Source organism: Aricia agestis, chromosome Z, assembly GCF_905147365.1.
Source record: "Aricia agestis chromosome Z, ilAriAges1.1, whole genome shotgun sequence".
Taxonomy (NCBI): Eukaryota; Metazoa; Arthropoda; class Insecta; order Lepidoptera; family Lycaenidae; genus Aricia; species Aricia agestis.
Window position 1 is genome coordinate 14,444,227 of NC_056428.1, and position 19,773 is coordinate 14,463,999.

The 19,773-nt window shown below is 34.7% G+C and overlaps 1 protein-coding gene across 1 annotated transcript in view; it reads right to left on the minus strand.

The window, feature by feature from the left end:
* LOC121738479 (myeloid zinc finger 1) overlaps positions 1–12,780 on the minus strand; it is a 48,139-nt gene extending 35,359 nt beyond the window's left edge. Inside the window, exon 1 of the mRNA XM_042130548.1 lies at positions 12,610–12,780. Coding sequence (XP_041986482.1) covers positions 12,610–12,694 — 85 coding nt within the window. The 5' untranslated portion in view covers positions 12,695–12,780. The remainder of the gene's footprint in view (positions 1–12,609) is intronic.
* Positions 12,781–19,773: the final 6,993 nt, after the last annotated feature.

A 19,773-nucleotide genomic window follows, 5' to 3' on the forward strand; every position in this document is an offset into this window, starting at 1 on the left:
TATCTAACACTGAAAGAATTTTTCAAGTCAGACCAGTAGTTCCTGAGATTAGCGCGTTCAAATAAGCCCTTTCATATCATTTCCCCCGTTTTTTCCACATTTTCCTCTATTTATTCGCTACTATTAGTCTTAGAATAATAAAATATAACCAATAGCCTTCCTCAATCAATGGGCTATCTAACACTGAAAGATTTTTTCAAATCGGACCAGTAGTTCCTGAGATTAGCGCGTTCAAATAAGCACTTTCATACAATTTTCCCCGTTTTTTCCAGATTTTCCTCTATTTCTTCGCTCCTATTAGTTTTAGCGAAATAAAATATAGCCTATAGCCTTTCTCGATCAATGGGCTATCTAACGCTGAAAGATTTTTTCAAATCGGACCAGTAGTTCCTGAGATTAGCGCGTTCAAATAAGCCCTTTCAAATAATTTTCCCCCGTTTTTTCCACACTTTTTCTCTATTTCTTCGTTTCTATTAGTCTTAGCGTGATAAAATATAGCCTATAGCCTTCCTCGATTAATGGGCTAAGTAACACTGAAATAATTTTTCAAATCGGACCAGTAGTTCCTGAGATTAGCGCATTCAAACAAACAAACAAACTAACAAACTCTGCAGAATTATACTCGTAATAATAGTATTGAAGTATAGATAAAATATTATATAGTATGATTTATGCTATGGCAACATACATATCATAATATGATATATCATTACAGTGCAGTGTGATGATGATGAGTGCATACAATGAACCCGTCTGTCTGTCTGTCTCATTGGTGTCAACTGTCAAGTAATGGCGTAATGCACGGTCAATGCCAGACGCTGGTGTCTGGTGACATCACGGCTTGGTGTGCTTTCCATCATTATTAATGTATTTTTGTTTTTTTTACACGCTTTTATTAGCTTGGGCTGTATGTATGTAACGGAATCTTTGAGAACGATTTTTACCTATCTCCAGCAGTCTAATTAATTCGAAACTTTGCATACGTGAAGAGCCAATGACAATACAATAATTTGTTAAAATTGTTGAAAAAAGCGTGTCTTTTCATAAACATTATTATTTATTTAGTTTTTTTACAGTAACTTATAATACCTAACAATGTTTACAGGTAGTCAGTTTGTGGGACTTCTAGAGGACGCAAATGTCCTGTGGCATCGCAGCTCCGCGGGGTTAAAATGGTCGCTTTGAAGAATCATGTTATGAATCATCATATGATTCATTTTTCTAAAATCGCAAAATTCAACTCTGCTTGCAATTCATTTCTGTATTATTGTACTGATTTAACATTTGTCAGTTTGACAGTTTTGACAATTCATTTGCTGAATTGATTCAGAGGAATTGCGAAATGTGACTATTTTAGCCCCGCCGAACGGAGATATTCATTATAATGTTTTTTGTCTGAAGCTATGTGATCAAAAGCGTGCTTAGCTATGTTTCATTTCTATACTCCGAGTTCTTAAATTTTATAAATAAGAATAAAACAAAAAGCTGAAGAGGTCCAAAATTTTGGAAAACCAGCAAAAACTATACATAACTTTAGTTACACAAGTAATGGAGAGATAAGTTGTAGATACTATTACGTATATTCTATTTTGATTACTCCAAACTAGCTTACCGACTATTAATAAAAATATCAATGAAAATAACTATAAAAAGTACAAGATATAACATTTATTGGGTGTGTAAAACAAACAGTTTACTGTAAACTGGCGGATATCAAATCTGAAAGTTTGGAGCGTCGGAACACACACGTGAACTTTGTATACCGGGTAATGTATGCTTTGGTACAGTTTACATTCATGACAATAGATACAAACCAAATTGTAAAGGAATGTAAACATTTATGAATAAGAACATCGATTGAATCCTTACTAATTTTTTAAAAGTGAAAGTGTGTATATCTTTCTGTCTGTTAGTTGTTACCTCTCAACGACTTAATCGCTGAACCCATTTGGAAAAAAAATGATTTGTAGATTTTTTGAGAGACGGGTAAAGACGGATAAACTGTCTTCGAGCATCATCTTGTAACTTGTCTTACGTCTTTTAAACATTTGTTACTTTATAAGAATACTACCTAAGGCACAATAGACTATAATTCTGTCTACTCTGCCTAAGGTGCTCACTGCTCCCTCACCGGGAGCATTCGCTCGTTACAGAGTCGAGCATTGCTATATCTGTGTCCACACTATGCGCTTTCGTCTTTAATTTTCGTCATCTTCTTTCATTCAACTTTCATTTTGGCGCATTCATAAATTGAATGGGTCAACGAACGCATTGCCAACATTGTCATTTTTGTTTTTTGGTTACGGTCAGGGGGCATGCGTCGCGAGCATGCCTCACGTTCGCTGTTGACTGCGCTGTAACGCATCACCTTGTAATGATACAAAACCGAGCATTACAATGCGCACCTTTTAATGATACAGTGTGTAATATTATTTTAATACAACTTGTAACATCAACTAGTTATGGAATACTCAAAGTCGAATGTTACATTACACGCGAATGCTCATCAGTCAGGGATATAGCATTGTAATGTAATGCTCAAAGTCGAATCTTTAATGTTTTATTACAAGTGAACTTGGCTTGTTTGCGGTGACTCGTTTTAATCTGGTCATTGACATAGCCGTGTTTCTTAAAAGTAGCAAGTCTATAACTTCTGTGCAGTACAGACTACAACTAACCTAGCTTACCACCAGCATTTCAAATATATGCCATCTACATTAATAATGCCATCAGAGTACGCAAATAAAACCCTAGTAACCTTTGGGGTTCTAATTTGTAGTGTCAACATATTGTGATGGGGCGTCCATAGACTATATCTATGGTTCTATGAGTGTTGTCTATGGTTGTATGGGGTGTCTATATTGTCTATGCTTTGTGAGAGATCATCTGTTCTGGTCACGCTTCGGAAAGCGGATGATTGGGGTATAATCGAATGAGATGACCCTTTGAACTACTTTTGTTATTTGAATTAGTTTATTGATATGTTCAAAACAGGATCAAAATGATTTGATCTAGTTTATGATGCGTTATGTTGAGGAGACCTTAGTTCAGGCTTAGATTTGATTATATAACTGAATCAGGTGCTTGATGTTTGCTTACATACTTACATCAAAAAATTGTTTAAAGCTTCATAACTGTTATATTTGATAAAAACACTTATTTCTCATTGACCTAGCTAAACTAATAAAGTTGTGTAAACTAGATAATATGCCATTAACTGAATATTACGTTCATTGAGTCATGAAAATCCGTTCAGCAGTTTTTACATGAAAGAACAACTCTCACTACCTTACTATCACAAAATTACCGAAATTTAATCATTTTGCCACAAAAATTATAATCAAAATTTCGCAAATCACAAAAGTCCCATCAAAACGTGCGTATCCGGGGCACGCAGTAGTGCGTATTGACCCGGATAGGGCGAAGGGCGGCCAAGGTCACGGGCGGGGGGTCGCAGGTGCCGACTTACCCTACTAGCTTGTTTGTTGAGACTTCCCTTTTTTGACTTACGGGTACTTAGTCAAGTTGCGTTCGATAATGTTGTAAAAGATATGGAATTTTACGTAACGCATCGCAAGCGCCATGTGAAGCGTGATATGATCTGTCAAGTCATTTTCATATTTGAAGAAAAAATGTAAGGGACAGCACATAAGGACAGCACCAGTTGCAAAGCTAGATTTATATGCGACAAAAATCACAGAAAACGGGCGCTTTCATACTAAGACCGATTCAAACCAGAATTATGGAGATAAGTAGACATCGGATTATATGCACGATCAAAGTGCCGAAATATGCATGCAAGTATGCACAATAAATGGCCGAAATATGCACGAAATATGCACAATTAAAAGTCACTTGTTATTGAAATGTATTATTTTTTTGAAGAGTTTTCTGGTGGTGCCGTTAATAAAAGCGTCAATTTTTATAATTTCATCAAATCCAGGATTTTTCATTTTTTATACAGCACCAATAATAATTTTCTACCAACATTTTCCGATTGCAATCTTAATGCCAATGGAAGTTTAATAAATCGGTAACTACTTTATTCTAATTTCTTACTAATGTTGCCCAACAACAAAAAGTAATGTTAACAAAGAAAACATTTTGTTTCTAGAAATTAATTGTACCTGACGGGTGTATTGCATTCTTTAAATGGGGATGGAGCCACATATTTAAAGTGTTTTGATCTGTCGTACCTCTGTTTTGTGGCCTCAGTGTGTGTCATGAATCATGATAGCTAGTTTGGGGACTACGAGGGCATAAAACTACCGAAATATGCACTATCAACAAAAATTGCCATAATATGCACTATCGCCTAAAAAGTGCCATTATATGCATTTGAATATGCAAGTATGCAAATGCATATAATCCGATGTCTAGAGATAAGTATTGGAAGCCGGATTTAGTGCGTAAGCTATCATAGAAATAGTTCTACGTTTACTCTGGACAGTCATTTCACGGAGACGAATCTGAGTGATTATTCAAATAAGATGCTTTTAAGAACCAAGTCGGATATAAAAATGGTATATATAAACACTTTCCATTACCTAAGGCCACTTTTGTCAGTCTGAGTTACAAACTGTAACGATATAATATTTCTATCTCGTTCTTTTCCAACTGGAAGTCATGATACGGCTTACGATTAGCAATAACCCAGAATAGCGTAAGTAGGCCTTAAATTTAAACTAACTGTTATCAACGAAGTGTTTACTAACACAACTCGAGCAGTTTGTGAAAACTTCGATGAACTTGTAAACTAAAAATCGTGTAAACACGATTTTTATATATGTAATTGATTGTACCAATGGTTCTTGGTGGAAATGCATGTTGAACACTAATAAAACAATATTTGCGTGCACTTTTTCCTCTCTCTCTTCTTCTCACCTGAAGATGATTAATTTCGAAACCGGTCGTGTAATTTGTTAATAATTCCTTAATATAGTGGAAAAAGTGCACGCAAATTTTGTTTTATTAGTGTTCAACACGATTTTTAGCAATTTTTTGACACTAACATTACACATTTATGTTAATTCTGAATCTTGAAAGTACTTGAAATACTGAAAGCTTATTTTTTACGTTTGATTAGTATATAGTAAACATTTTTTACTTTTTAATTTGAATTTTATTTTACTTGTCGTCTTTTTTGTCTTAACTCTTTCACATAACGCACTTTAAATTACTCTTGTGTAATTTAAAGTGCGTTATGTGAAAGATTTAAGACTACTACTTATTCAATGACTAGTTTAATAATACTACCAAAAACCGACCAGGGATATTATTATTTTTAAAATTATTTAACGATCAAAGTAAAGATTTATTTAGAAATTATTGTAGAACTGAATAAACTTTCCTCCTTTAGTCATAAGAAATATTGTACTTCTACTAACTAAAATCTTTATGGATCTGTTTAATGGTCTGAAATCTTATATCTTTAAACGAGCAATTCTTGTTTTTATATATTACTAGCTGTTTGACCGATCTTTGCTCGGTATTCGATGAAACACGAATAAAATAACATTTTCTAAAAATGATTCCTAGCTAGATCGATTTGTCGCCCCCGAAACCCCCTATATACTAAATTTCATGAAAATCGTTGGAGCCGATTCCGAGATTCCAATTATATATATATATATATACATACAAGAATTGCTCGTTTAAAGATATAAGATATATAATTGGGATCTCGGAATCGGCTCCAACGATTTTCATGAAATTTTGTATATAGGGGGTTTCGGGGGCGATAAATCGATCTAGCTAGGAATCATTTTCAGAAAATGTCATTTTATTTGTGTTTTATCGAATACCGAGCAAAGCTCGGTCAAATAGCTAGTATTATTATTATTACGTCGCAGCGCGTAGCACAGCAGATATATAATAAATTCTGACAGCATTAAGTATTCGCGTAGTTGCTACTGCAATTCGCTAATCGCTAATCGTGTGTTTGTAAACTACAAGTCTCGCGCGTGAGGCTGGACCATGTGACTATACAATCTACGGTACTGTTTATTACGTACAGATTTTTTGATGATTTTTTTTAAATTTATAAATTATTAAGACATCATTGTATACTTTATTGAATATAAACTACAACCGCAGTAATTGAAAAACTCTTTGTGTCTTGGACGTCGGGCTACAATAAGAAAATCTTGCGCCGTGCAAATTTTATTTTAGATATTTTAAAATGAAAATATTTTAAAAATATGATAAGGACGTAAATGTAAATATATTTTTCTGAGTAAGCTTTATTTTAATCGTAGGCCTTTTAAACTGATGTCAAAGATAAAAATATTAAACTAAATAAGCACCGAAAAACTTAGCCGATTTTGATAAAAAGCAGGAATGTAGAGTATGGAGCACTTCAACGATTACGAATTCTAATAAGAAACTCTAAGGTCTAAATGGAACTTGACTAATGTGATTTTGAATTGCAAAAATGAGCTATTTAAATTTTTTATTGTATTGACAATAAATATTTATATAAATATTTTTACGAATCTTTTCTTTACGTAATTGTACGTAAAGAAAAGATTCGTAAAAATATTTTCCATGATGAACTAGTTGCCTATATCATCTTTTTAGGGTTCCGAACCTAAAGGGTTCTTACTAATACTTCTTTGTCTGTCCGTCTGTCTGTCTGTCAATTTCATAGTCTCCAGGCTGTATCTCAAGAACCGCTAAAGCTAGACTTCTGAAATTTTCACAGATTGTCTATATCTGTTGCCGCTATAACAAAAAATACTGAAAACAAAATAAAATTAATATATAAGAGGGGCTCCTATACAACGAACGTGATTTTTTCGGTCTTTTTCGCTCTCTCTCGTCTTATTATTTATAAAAATTTAAGGGGGGCTCCCATACAAAAAACACTATTCTTGGCCTATTTTTGCTCTATAACGGTACGGAACCCTTCGTGTACGAGTCCGACTTGCACTTGGCCGATTATTTCTTTCTTAATCTTATTGTCTAAGCTCTAAAATATTGTCACGCCTCTAAACTTAACCAATTAGTTAAGTGTGACCGATCGTGGTAGCGTGAAGCGGAACGTACTAATCGGTACCACCAAATACCACTAACTACCACTGATCGTCGCTCACCGCAACCATTACTGGATAACTGTTTAGTGACCAGTGGACTTAACATTCGTAGTTGGGTACGAGGGCTGCCTTTTAAGTTCTGTCGTTTGTAAACTTCCCGCGATCATTGAAAAAAAAACCATATTGGATTTTAATCTCCTTTTATTTGAATTTCAAAACAAAAGAATATTTTCAGATTGGTCGAATAGTATTATTGTATCGTCCATTCAAAGGTGACAAGTCGGTTGTAAAAATGCAAAATTTCCGCGCGATAATTTTTTACAACATACGAAATTGATTATCGCGACTTCGGCGTTTTAACTCGTAACTACAGAAAGTTGACACGTCATAATATAATAATTTATTGTGAAAAAAATATAACCATAAACGTCAAGACCCGAGAGTGAGGACACGGCTTAGAGTGAACTTTTAATTTGTTTCTCGTTAGCAATTTATATTTTTAAAAGAAGCCATGATTTTTGCCACATAGCCCTTACGCAAGCTCACATGAACTTATGTTTGTATATCTGTCGTTTAAACCACGACCAAAATTTTGATCACAATCAGTTCAGTAGTTTTTTTTAGAACAATCACACTCACAAATATTTGCCTTTATAAAATTAATAATTTCAGCATTTAAATCAAGTTCAAAATACAGTCATGACCACAAGTCATTTTGATTTTTTTTTTCAAGATGTTAAACAGATATTAAATGAGCTACTTTTGACCCCAACAAAATCGAATAATCATCCAAACTCTATCGAATACGGACCAAATTGGAACAAAAGTGGTGAAGTTGCAGACGAAGTTGCCGCGGCCTTGAACTTTGCGAGATGCACCGCATTTACATACGGCCGAGACAAGTCCGCCCGGTACACCCGCCGGCACAACGCGTTTTATTCATTTATATTATAAACCAGCTGACCCGGTAAATGTTGTTTTGCCATATTTATATGGCAAAACAACGTTTACCGGGTTATATTACGATAAAAACCTATTTTCAGGCCTAAGGAATGTAAACACTTTCATTAAAATCGGTTGATCTGTTTTGGAGGAGTTCGCGCACAAACACTGTGACTCGAGTATTTTATTATATGCAATATAATTATATAAAACTATATTAAAGTTTATAACGTATTTATCAACGTCATATTTTAATAGTGTTTGAATAAATAATGTCATAATTCATGTTTGAGTTAGTAATTTTATTGAGCTTTTAACTGATTATTTGGGAATTTGCAAATAGTTAGTTTAAATAAAACATCATAAGACCAGGATGAATACTTGATGTCTCTCCAGGAATACGTCACCATCTTGTCAGATTAAAAAAAACGCAAAAAAAAACTTTAAAGTGAGCGCTACAAAATATGTACGTGACATTTGTTTTTTTTATTCATTACAAGGTACTAACGTTTGGACTTCAATAAAATTAACTGTTTAACAAATATTTTAACAACCCACATCATATTTTGTTTGATTTTAGCGTCAATTTTGGTTTGGTATTCGCGTGGGCGCGGCGGTGAACTTGGGAAAAAAAAGGTCTAAATATTATGGATTAGTGATGACGTGAAGCTGTCGATGAACATGAACCCAACTCAGCAAGGCAATTATATGCAAATGACCTTTAGGAAACAGGAAAATTTTATGTTTTGTAACTTCTTATTATGAAAATCTTACACAATGCAGCGTGCTTATTTACAGTTATACTTATTTTTTAAAATGTTGTCTTATAAATAGTTAAACACTTTTTTATTTTGAAGCACCTATTGGAAAGATCACTCTTTAAGTACTTATTGGACAGGACAACTTGAGAAATATTTATATAATTACTTTGAATTATAGTTTCTGCTGCTGTTAAAAATGCTGTTAAAATGGGCATTTATTTTAATTGTATTAAACCTTATTACTTTTTTAATTATAAGTGAAGTAGAAATTTATATTATAAAAATAAAATAATGTTCTGAATGCGCGTCGTGCGCGACTGTACCCGCCCAAACGCAGGTAATTAATGTGCAATCAAGTGTATTATATTGTAAGAGTTACTTTTTGTAGCCGCATTATACTTTATTTGTGATTAAGAACAGATTAATGTTTTAAACATCATCATCATTATTATAGCTGTTACTATCATCCAATATGCCAATATTTTAATATGAAAGTGTGTCTGTCTGTCTGTCTGTTATAAGTAAAACGTCGTATACTTTATGTTTTTTTTTTACAAATTTTAGGTGGGTAAGATTATACACATAAAATATAATATACAGTAAATCTCTCCCCGCGAGTTTCAAGCATTATTTTCATTTTTGTAGCGCATTTTCTGCTACGCTACAAAATTACGATACATTATAATGATAGAACCTGTGTTTTATAGGAAGTTAGCAAAAATGAAGAAGGTAATAACTAAATATTTAATTGTTTATTTGTTATAATAAGCAATGGAATATCTACAAGAATAGAACTATTGTTGTAGATGGCAAAATATAATTTAAACTGTATTAAAATTTCTTTTTATTCTTAAAATCTTAACTTATATAATATACTTACTAATTTTAATACTGTAATTTTTTGTTACCGATTTAATTCCGATTGTTGAGATATAAAAAGGACATAGGATACTTTTATCCCGGAAAAATATACGGCTTCCACGCGATAAACAAATTTTGGCGCAACGAAGTTGAGGTCGTCATCTAGTATACTCGTATTTATATTATAAAACTACAAGTATTTGAACAGTACAAATTTAAAAATGCATCTACGCGTCACGTTGCGGTCTGAATTGACCCTTACCCGTTAAGATAGAGGACATAGGTATCGTGTCCGCGGTCCTTAGAGACGACCGCGTCGCGGTCTTTTTTTTTCTCTCGTGAGAAAACAGGTTTGTAGTGTCTGCAGGTCCTTATGATCGAGAAATGGTTTAGCCTTAAAATATCTTTGTAAACAAAACTGTGGTTTCAGAGTAATTTGACAAAATCTAAAATAACCTCAAAATCTTCAAAGCATCTATTTTATTGAAAGGTCATACACGAGCGAACGTTATTGCTATAAAAACCGAGTATGGCGCATATATCTGGGGGTATTTATTATTATTATTATATGTAAGTAACATTTTGTCGCAATACTTTTCACAATGGACACATAGCCCAATAGGCAATAGCGCACTAGCGGCCATCGAAAGTATGGTGTGGCCCCTTAGTGGCCAAGTGTGCGCGTGGTCTATGGCGGTTTCATACTAAGGTATCTATCTCGATGGCTGCACGACCTGGCCGTGTGCGCTATTGGGCTTATGCTCATGCTGTCAAGGAATACTATACTCACAAGGAGCATGTTGTTGACTGGAGTCAAAAATAAAACAAACAATGTATTTTTATTTTATCCAAACATTGTCATAACAATAACAAATACATAATATATTATATGCATCTAGTGACAGATTAGCCCTTAATCAAATTAAGCAATTGCCTAGGGTATCACGTCTAAGGTAGAAGAGTAAAGGTTCAAAGACCGATTCTAGTTGAGATACGGATAGGGGGGAGGCAGGCATGGATTCCTTAGGGCATTAAGTAGTCTTAATCCGTCACTATATGCATCAAACGTCCAGCGGCAAAAAAGCTCCTAAAATTTCTGCGATTCTTGACATAGCTATAACTTAAGTCAGCTGGTACCGACTTCAAAATTATAAAGATTGAGTAAAGATATCGTTGAGGCTTAGGCCAATCCTATAAAGGGCACTTAAGTGGAGTAAGAATTATTATTTCATACTTTTTAGAGGCAGTTTACTATGGAAGTCGGTTTAAATTTTTTGTTTAAAAATAATTATTTTTCTCTTTTTAGCTATCTCCATTAAGCATATTATTACGTAGTCTCTTGTGGATTGTATTTTATATATTACTAGCTGTCCCGGCAAAAGTTATTTTGCTATAAAATGATTTTCCCTGTTTTCCTGCTTTTGTTTTGAAGTTTTTCTGATTTTTTTTTCTATAGACCTCACAACGTTTCGGGGAGGCGCAGCCCCCCCAAGTTCGGCCTGGGGCGAAGCGAAGTAATTAAATGATACTCAAAAAGTGAATGTTTAGTTTATGCTAGAATAAATTCACTTTTGATTTATTAACTTAGTTTGTTCCTAAAAAAGAAGAATTAAAAGTTGACACTAAATAAAGGCCGGGGGCACTGTCCACACTAACGCCATGTCAGCATTTACAGGAGGTGGGGGGGTTTGGGGGGGCACAGCCCCCCAAAGTTTGGCCGGCATGTTTAGTTTAGGTTACAATAATTTCGTTATGATATTCATTTTTAATTAATAACTTAGCATAGTACTGTTGATGATGAATGATGATGATGATGAACGTAATTTGCATAGTAGTATATGCTTCCTGTTTTTAAAACAACGCCGAACCCCCCGAACTTGTATCTATAAGGATTCAAAAGTTCTGTACAGCACCTTCAGAACCAGGGTATACACTGGTGCAAAATGTTACTTTTTGGAAGCGTATGCTCATAATCCTTCAGAAAAAGTTAAAATCATTAGATGTTTCCATATAAATTTCAATGGTACCAAATGACGGCTGTATCCTATATAACAACAAAAGAATTTTGAAAATCGATCCACAAACGGCGGAGATATCTGCGAACAAACATAAAAAAAAAGAACATATATACGGTCGAATTGAGTAACCTTCTCCTTTTTGGAAGTCGGTTAAAAAGACAAGACAAATTAGTAAAAAATAATAGAATAGCTGTGATTATTATATTCAAAGTTTCGCCATCTGCAGTAAGACATTACTCATAGAAGTCGCTTGCATTTTTACACGAATAATCGTGCAAGAGTTATAACCCAAAGGAAAAGATAGACACGAGCGCCAGATTGTTTTAACACGTTTATTCTGGTGAACTCAAATACAGAAATAATCTGCAATAAGCGCATGTTTTATTATTAGTTTGATATATGATGTTATTATTTTTTCCGTACAATAAAGATTAACATTGCTATTAAATCGTTATTTAAAGTCAAAAAAAAATTAAAAAATTTACATAGGTGTATCATAGTCCATGCAAACGAAAAATAAAAATAAAAATTTTTTGGGAAAGAGCTCTTGCACGTTTATTCGTTGGGGCCATCGATGAGCATCACATCTGCTCATGTTAATTATTTATTTATAAGCTGCTCCAATTTTTTTTAATTAGTGCAATATATTTAAGAATATCGGCAGTAAAGTATACTTTAAAATGCATTGCAATTTAAATTAAAAATTAACATACATATTAAAAAGTTCACAAGTTTTTCGACCTTTTAAACTAGCTGTTGTAAATTAAAAATCACATTTAAAAAGTTAGAACATTATGAAAATTCAGTGGAAAATTCCTCTGTTATCAAAGTTTTCCTTCTCTTATATAATAAATATATAATGCATGTAGTATTTTTTATAACAAGCTACATTATTTTTTAAATACAAGGTAAGTACATATTATTTTGCGAGTTGAAAAAAAAATTCATCGCGTTCAAATTCCTGAAAAAGCACGCGCATTATTTTTTTCTTACCTGTGTGACAGTAATCTTCTAGATAGTGCCTCGCAGCTCGCTGGACGATGGAGTAGTACAAGCTCACAGAGGACGCGAGTGCCATCTTCTCTTCTTCCCTCTATCCCTCTGTCGTGTTGGTTACAGTTTCATTGTAAAAGAAATTAAATATATCAACGGAATTTTCTGCATTAGTTTGTGTAGTTTGTGTAATCGAAAAAAAATATCAAAAAAAAATCTTCAAAAAACTCAAAATAAAATCTAGTTTGAACGGTTGCTTTGCCGAGTAAATTAAATTTTGTTTGACGAAAATACCACGTTACGTTGTTTTTAGTCCGAAATAACAATTTTGTACATGACCGTGTGCGGCCGTCCTCGTCTACGCGAAACCAAACACGTAAGGTACAAAATAATATAAAGAGGTATGCGGGCGGCGCGCGCCGCTCTCAGTGCGAGACTGCCGACCCGACTCGTTTTTTTGCCCCGGGATGCTGTGGATAAACCGATCGCCTTTATGGTGTTTCGGAAAACTTTACGTTTATTATCGCGATGTATCGCGAGTATGGGCTACCATATTTGCAGTTTTCGTGGATTTTTTAAAGTTTTTGGAAGAGGGGAGTTTGTGAAAATGTTACAAAAATGGTTGCCAATATGTCGTTTTGTATTAAAAATTCTTTGTCTGATTAATTATGTTAATGTTAATCCTTTATTATTGAGATTTATGACTAAAGCGGTATATTATACCCAATTTGTGTATTTTTAAGTAGTCTGGAAGTAAAAACGTTAACAGAAATAATATGTTTTTTATTTTATTTTAATGAAAAATTCTTTGTCCCATTAATTACGGTTATTTAGTAGCTTCGTAATTTGTTATCTCTACGGAAAGTAAAAGTTTGTGCGTATCATGCGAATGATGGCGCCTACGAGAAAACGCGGGAAAATAAGTTTCCCGCCAAGGCGTCTCGAGACATGCGTATTGCGTACGAAAAGTCTAACGTTTGTTGTCGTACGAGTTCCTCTCTTGTATTGCATCTAATTAAGTCATTATTTCAATATAAAGTCTTGAAATGTCAATTGCCTGAGAGCACCCGTTTAACAGTACACATTTTATTAAGGTAATTTTAGTAATTAGCGGATTACAAAATTAATGCCGACTAATTAGGGGGCACGTTGTAATTAGTAAAGCGAGCTGCAAATGCACGGGCTTATCAGTCGTCGACATAATCGGGAGCTTCGCAATTATGACGAAACCCTTTAAAAACGATTCGCGCAAAAATAAGAAAAAATAATGAGAAAAATGTTCATCAACGCGACACGAACCCTCCCCCGCCCGCTGCCCCCGGGCGGCGGGTGGTGTGAGCGGGACGCCTGTATATTTCCGTCTCGCGCTGCATCTCGCGCCATAACTTCCATACGAAAACTACCCGCGCTGCGCATCCTCGCACCCGGCTCCAGAAGGACACAACTCCCTAATTCATTACGGGAATACCCGCGCTGTAACCCACATCTTAAAACTTAATTTGGAGCGAGGGGCGGCATGTAAGTTCCGCGCCGGCGAGGCCCTCCGAAGTTTTGGACTCTTGCAACTGTGAGTGCACACGAGAGCGCTAAGTTTAGCCGCGTGCACACGCTGCACTCACGCACACAGGCGCGGCCTCCTTGTAGCGCTCGTCTGTGTGGGTGTACTGCGTCAGTGTGCGCCGCGAAGTTCGTACGTAAGTTTTCGGTAGACTTTCTTTGTGTCAGTGATTTTTTTCGCGGTTTTTTCCGTGTGTGCGCAGGTCAGGCGGATTTTTTTCAAGTTTTTCGCGGCGCACACCGGCGCGTGCATGTGTGCGCGGGGGGGACACCCGCTCTTTGTGCCTGGGGATTGTAAAAAATGTCGTATTGGATTCTAGCTGTGCTAATGAATGATAGATACGAATGGTATTGGTCCTGCGCCGCCTCGAAAATCTGATGTGGAATATGGAAGTAGGTTTTTTTGCGCATACGTCGCCCCAATGCTCTTTTTGAATATAGAATTTCGGAATTGCGTCCGCATTTCAATATGCATTTTCATCGGAGATTTTTTATTATTTGCTCCGGAACGTAGTTAAATTTGATTAAAAACGATGCCTGAAATTCAGCTATACTTTGCCTGATGTCGGTATAAAAAATGTATCAGTTTGAAAGCAAAAAACGAGGAAGTGTATAATCCATATTGGTAGAATTTCAGGCTCTATACGTGACGGTCGAGGCAGTGGGTTCGAATCCTTTTCAAGGACTATCCAGTAATAAATAATATTCGCGAAAGGTTTCGTTGTTCATCGATTGCTTCAATTTTACGACGCGTTAAGTAAACTCACCATGTGTTGACTTACTTTATTTTTCAGCAAGTTAAACGATAAGAAAAAAAATAGTTTTAAGTGACCATAATGATGGCTATTACTACGTACTTAACCTCACCGATAATTCTCATTGTTTTACTAACAATTTATGAATAAAATCTACTACATAATCTTCCAAGAGTGTAATGTAACGTCATTCAAGTACTTATTTATGAACTGTAATGTGCTCTATACCCTCTAATGCAATACATCTTATTATATTGTATTTAATAGGTACTTAACGTTATAGTTTTACTTTATTGAACTTTTAAATTATTTATCAATTTAATATTAAAAACATGCTTAAGGTCCAATGTTTTAAACATTAACGAGCTTATTTAAAAAGGAAGAATAAGTCAGAACTAATTAATGCATGTTGCTGTATTTGTCTTATACGTCGGAAAAACGATTTCAATCTTGCTTTGTGACTTGTTTGTCTATCATTATTATAACCTAACCTAATTTAAATATTTTATTTGTATTAATTTGAGCAGTCAGCGTCTATTAATAAGGGCGAAGTTTTCCTGAAATGTTTTTTTTTAATTTAATTTAACTTATTCATCTACGAATAACCTAATAAGGCGATTAATTACGTATCAACGACCGGGTAGATGACTTTAACAATAACACCGGGAAATGCATTTTAATATATTTAGCAATAAATATTATTGTCCAGTTTTACTCGTGGCCTTGGTAGACTTCCTCAATTCTCTCGCCGCTCACATTCGGCGTACCATCACAAAACCACAGCCTTAATGTGCCCACCATCATCATCATCATTATCATCATATTTTGTCTATTCGAGTATTCCCTCTGAGCTCAGAGAGTGAAAAGAGAGTGCTTTTCTTACCTGTACCTGTACAAACGTAAGCACAACACAACTTTTGCTGTTTTGTTTTATTTAAAACGGCAAGATCGGGGCAGTTTATGAAAAGATATGATAAAGTGCCTTAATATTTTGTGTTTGGAAAACCAAGACCATATGCTTGTTTTTCCAAGAATCAGACTTTTTCAAATCTGGGGGCACGGGAGTGCCCCCGCCAAGATGAGCCAAGCGAATCGTTTTTCTCTAAATGCTTAATAATATGATGGTTAATTTTGTAACAGGTGATACAAGACGATAGAGAGAATAAAACATATTGCCTGTACATGCCACACTGTACTATGCTCAAAGGGTAAGTTACTAAGGCTTCGGTCGCTGCAGAGCGGTGGTGCCATCAGTTTGGGATCCCACAATGGTACTAAAAAACAATAATGCTACGTTCTATTAAAATATGTGTTCATTTACAACGCACACCTAAACAATACCAGATGATGCGCAACTCCGTTGTGTCAAAATTCGTTTATCGCGCGGGAACCGTACATTTTTCGGGAATTAAATGTATCATAATATGTTCTTTACCGCGACTCAGAGTATACCAAAACCAAAATCGGTTCAGTGGTTCAGTTTTTGGGAGTGAAGAGATTGTTACCTCGTTTGTTTTTTTCTGTTGTGGTGTTTCAAATTGTGTCTGTCTGTCTGCTGACAGACACACTTTCGGATTTAAATTTTAGTATGTATAATGCTATCTCAATCATAATAGCAATAAAAGATCATCTCGTTTTCCTGTACGAACACGCGACTCTCTCCGCACTCTACATAATGACACGCATTACGTCTGTGTATTAATCTGGCGAGTGTGTTATTAGCCGACCGAAATAGGAAAAAACTTAAAGAGGTCAATAACTGGTAGCCGCACACCCGGACGGGGAAGTGGATGCGAAGAAAATTATTGTTTCTAGTTAGAGTATCGTTGTTATTTTTTAAACAATTAAATATAAAAAAGAAATGTTGTAAATATTTTGTTAATTACTATGCTCGGCTCGGATTTTCATAAGAATTACAGATCCCTCTTCATAGTGGGGGATAGTGATTATTACTTTCACGATTTCATGTACGGTATACGTAATTGACCATAGGCAATTGAAGAATAATAATAATTACTCCTCTAATAGGTAGTAGACGAGGAAAAGCTGTATCTACTAATATTTTATTTTAAGCTCTGATATTATGTAAAGATATTCTAGATTTTGCTAAATAAAATATACACAAGTCTTTTTGTTGGCAGATATGATGATGTAAAAGATATGCAGTAAACAAAGGTATTCGAAATTTCCTTTTTGTTATCTTTAGCACAGAATATATATTAGTTGTACCAATCTTTAGGCCATGTTGAAGTAAGTCGTAATCGTATACTGTATAGTTGGGACACATTTGCCAAAACATCTTCAAAATATCACTACATAGGATTTATAATAAGTATTTAAAACACCTAATATATGTTACGGCTTCAAGTATAAAATACAACAGTTTTGTTTTAATTGGTATTCTGTTACAGATTCCCCAGTAGATGTGCAGCCACAGACGTACCCCACATATGTAAACACTATCAAGACGTGGTCGTCGCACTATGTTGCCTTAGTATGGATACGACCATCTTGATCGTTTTAGGTAGTGTCTACTTATTAAAATACTTTAACGAAAACAATAATTCGACTCTATCTTTTACATATTGTATTATTCAAACGATATCATTGAAATTGGCCAGCAATCCAACCTAAACTTTAAAGTCTAAAAGTTCATAGTTTTTGATCAAACACTATGAACGGTTGCCTTTTCTTTACATTATTCTTATATAATATTCGTTTATCGCGCGGGAACCGTATATTTTTCCGGGATAAAAAGTATCCTATGTCCTTTTCCGGGATTTAATGTATCTCCATACCAAATTTCAGCGGTTTGGCCGCGAAGAGGTAACATACAGACATACTGACAGATAGATAGACAGACAGATTTCGCATTTATAATATTAGTATGAATTCCAAACTCGACATGACACTATAATAATGTACAAAACGTTGATTTTTAAAATCATTTAAACAGAAAAACATGCTAGATGCAGCACCCACACCAACATAATATAATTACATATTATATTGTATTATGTTTGCGGCAGTACATAGTAGGAGTTAAAATAAACTAGTAGAAACATTTACAATTCGTCTCTCGACGTTCGTTCTGCAATTTTGGAGTTATACTTACGATTTTTGGACTTACCTCATTTTATGAAAATTCATCGTACTTTTTGAGATTTGACTGACAGTAGCAAACCTTTGTCACAAATTAATACTACAGATTACAAGTAACTCAGGTGTGTTTTTAAAACTTTGCTCAGCACTGAGACAAGTATTATTGATGTCATATCCACACTGTACTAGCACAAGTGAAGGTAATATGTAATTACGTCGTCAGCCAAAAGCGCGTTGCCCCACCGACAATTACCGACGTCACTCCATTAGCACAGTGGCTGGACGTCGGTAGCAGGTTCGATGATCAGCTCAGGTCTTGTAGAAATTAGAATAGTAGGAGTGACCAGTAGCACGGTATAGATGAGAAAGACCATTCTTTCTCGTTTCTACGATTTCCATAAATATATACTGACAAACTTTAGGGGATAATTGCCATTAGATTAGTACAGTAATCAGCAGTAGCAACTAGCACGGTCTTTAGTAAAGATAAGAGAGGAAAAAATTAAGAGATTTTAGGGCCTAAATGTCTTCACTTGATTGTAATTCAGTGGCTGGTATCAAGTGTAGTAAACCTCTGGTTACTTGCTTAATTGCATTCGCTAGTTTTGATAGCGAAGTTAAAAGAAAATAAATAATCCGCCAAGTGCGAGTCGGACTCGCGCACGAAGGGCTCCGTACTGTTATAGAGCAAAAATAAGCCAAAAATTGTGTTTTTTGTATGGGAAATTTAATGTGGGTCCTTAAATTTTTATTTTATCTGGGGGCACGGCAGTGCTCCAGCTTTTTAGCAAAGGCACGGCCGTACCATACTTTTCTCGAAGCGGTTCGCGGCTTTTTCACACCCCCTTTATCTTCGTTGTTAAAAAAGCTAGGGATTTAGAATCACTAGGAGCAAGTATTAAAACTAGCTTAACCTCCAAATTACATGAAATTTCGATAAATAATTTAATAGTTACAGATGGTCAAAGTTACTACATTTTGTCACTCACTGACTGACAGATCATCAAAATTCTAAGGTACTTCTAGCAGACTTAGAACCTTGAAATTTGATACCCGGATAGATCTTTATTCACAATGAAAGGAAAAATTATGAAAACGGCCAAGTACGAGTCGGACTGGCGTACATAGGGTTCCGTACCGTAAATTTGTATGGGAGTCGCCCTTAAATAATAAGTTTATTTAATTTTTATTATTCATTAATCATTATTAAAGTTAAAACACAGTTGAGTATTTTTTGAAATGTTTCAAAAACCTTACTGTTACCATTATGGATATAGAGCAAAAAACGGAAAAAAATCATGTTTGTTGTATGAGGCATCCTATGAAACTACAAGAGAAACAAATATAAAACTGCATATTTGGAGGATTTCATAAGTTTACATAGACGGCAAGCGTAAATTGTTTTAGTATGTAACGACGCATGTGGCCGATGGTACCCAACAAATGCAATTAGTCGCTGATTATTTCTCTAGTGATCATTGCTAAGCCACTATAATAATTACGAAATAAAGAAAGCTATTGATACATTTACTGAATGTTGATTTAAATTACAAAATAAGTTGAAGGCTTGGCTTGAATGTGATCTGAAAACTTTTTACGATAGAAGTATTAAAGCAATACAATATTTTGCTTGGCTCCTTTTACATTTTATGTTTTGGTGGGATTTTAATATTATTATTAATTATTAAAGTAAATTTAGGCCCTTGTGAAAATTTAAAGTGTTTCCATTATTGATAAAGAGTAAAAAAGG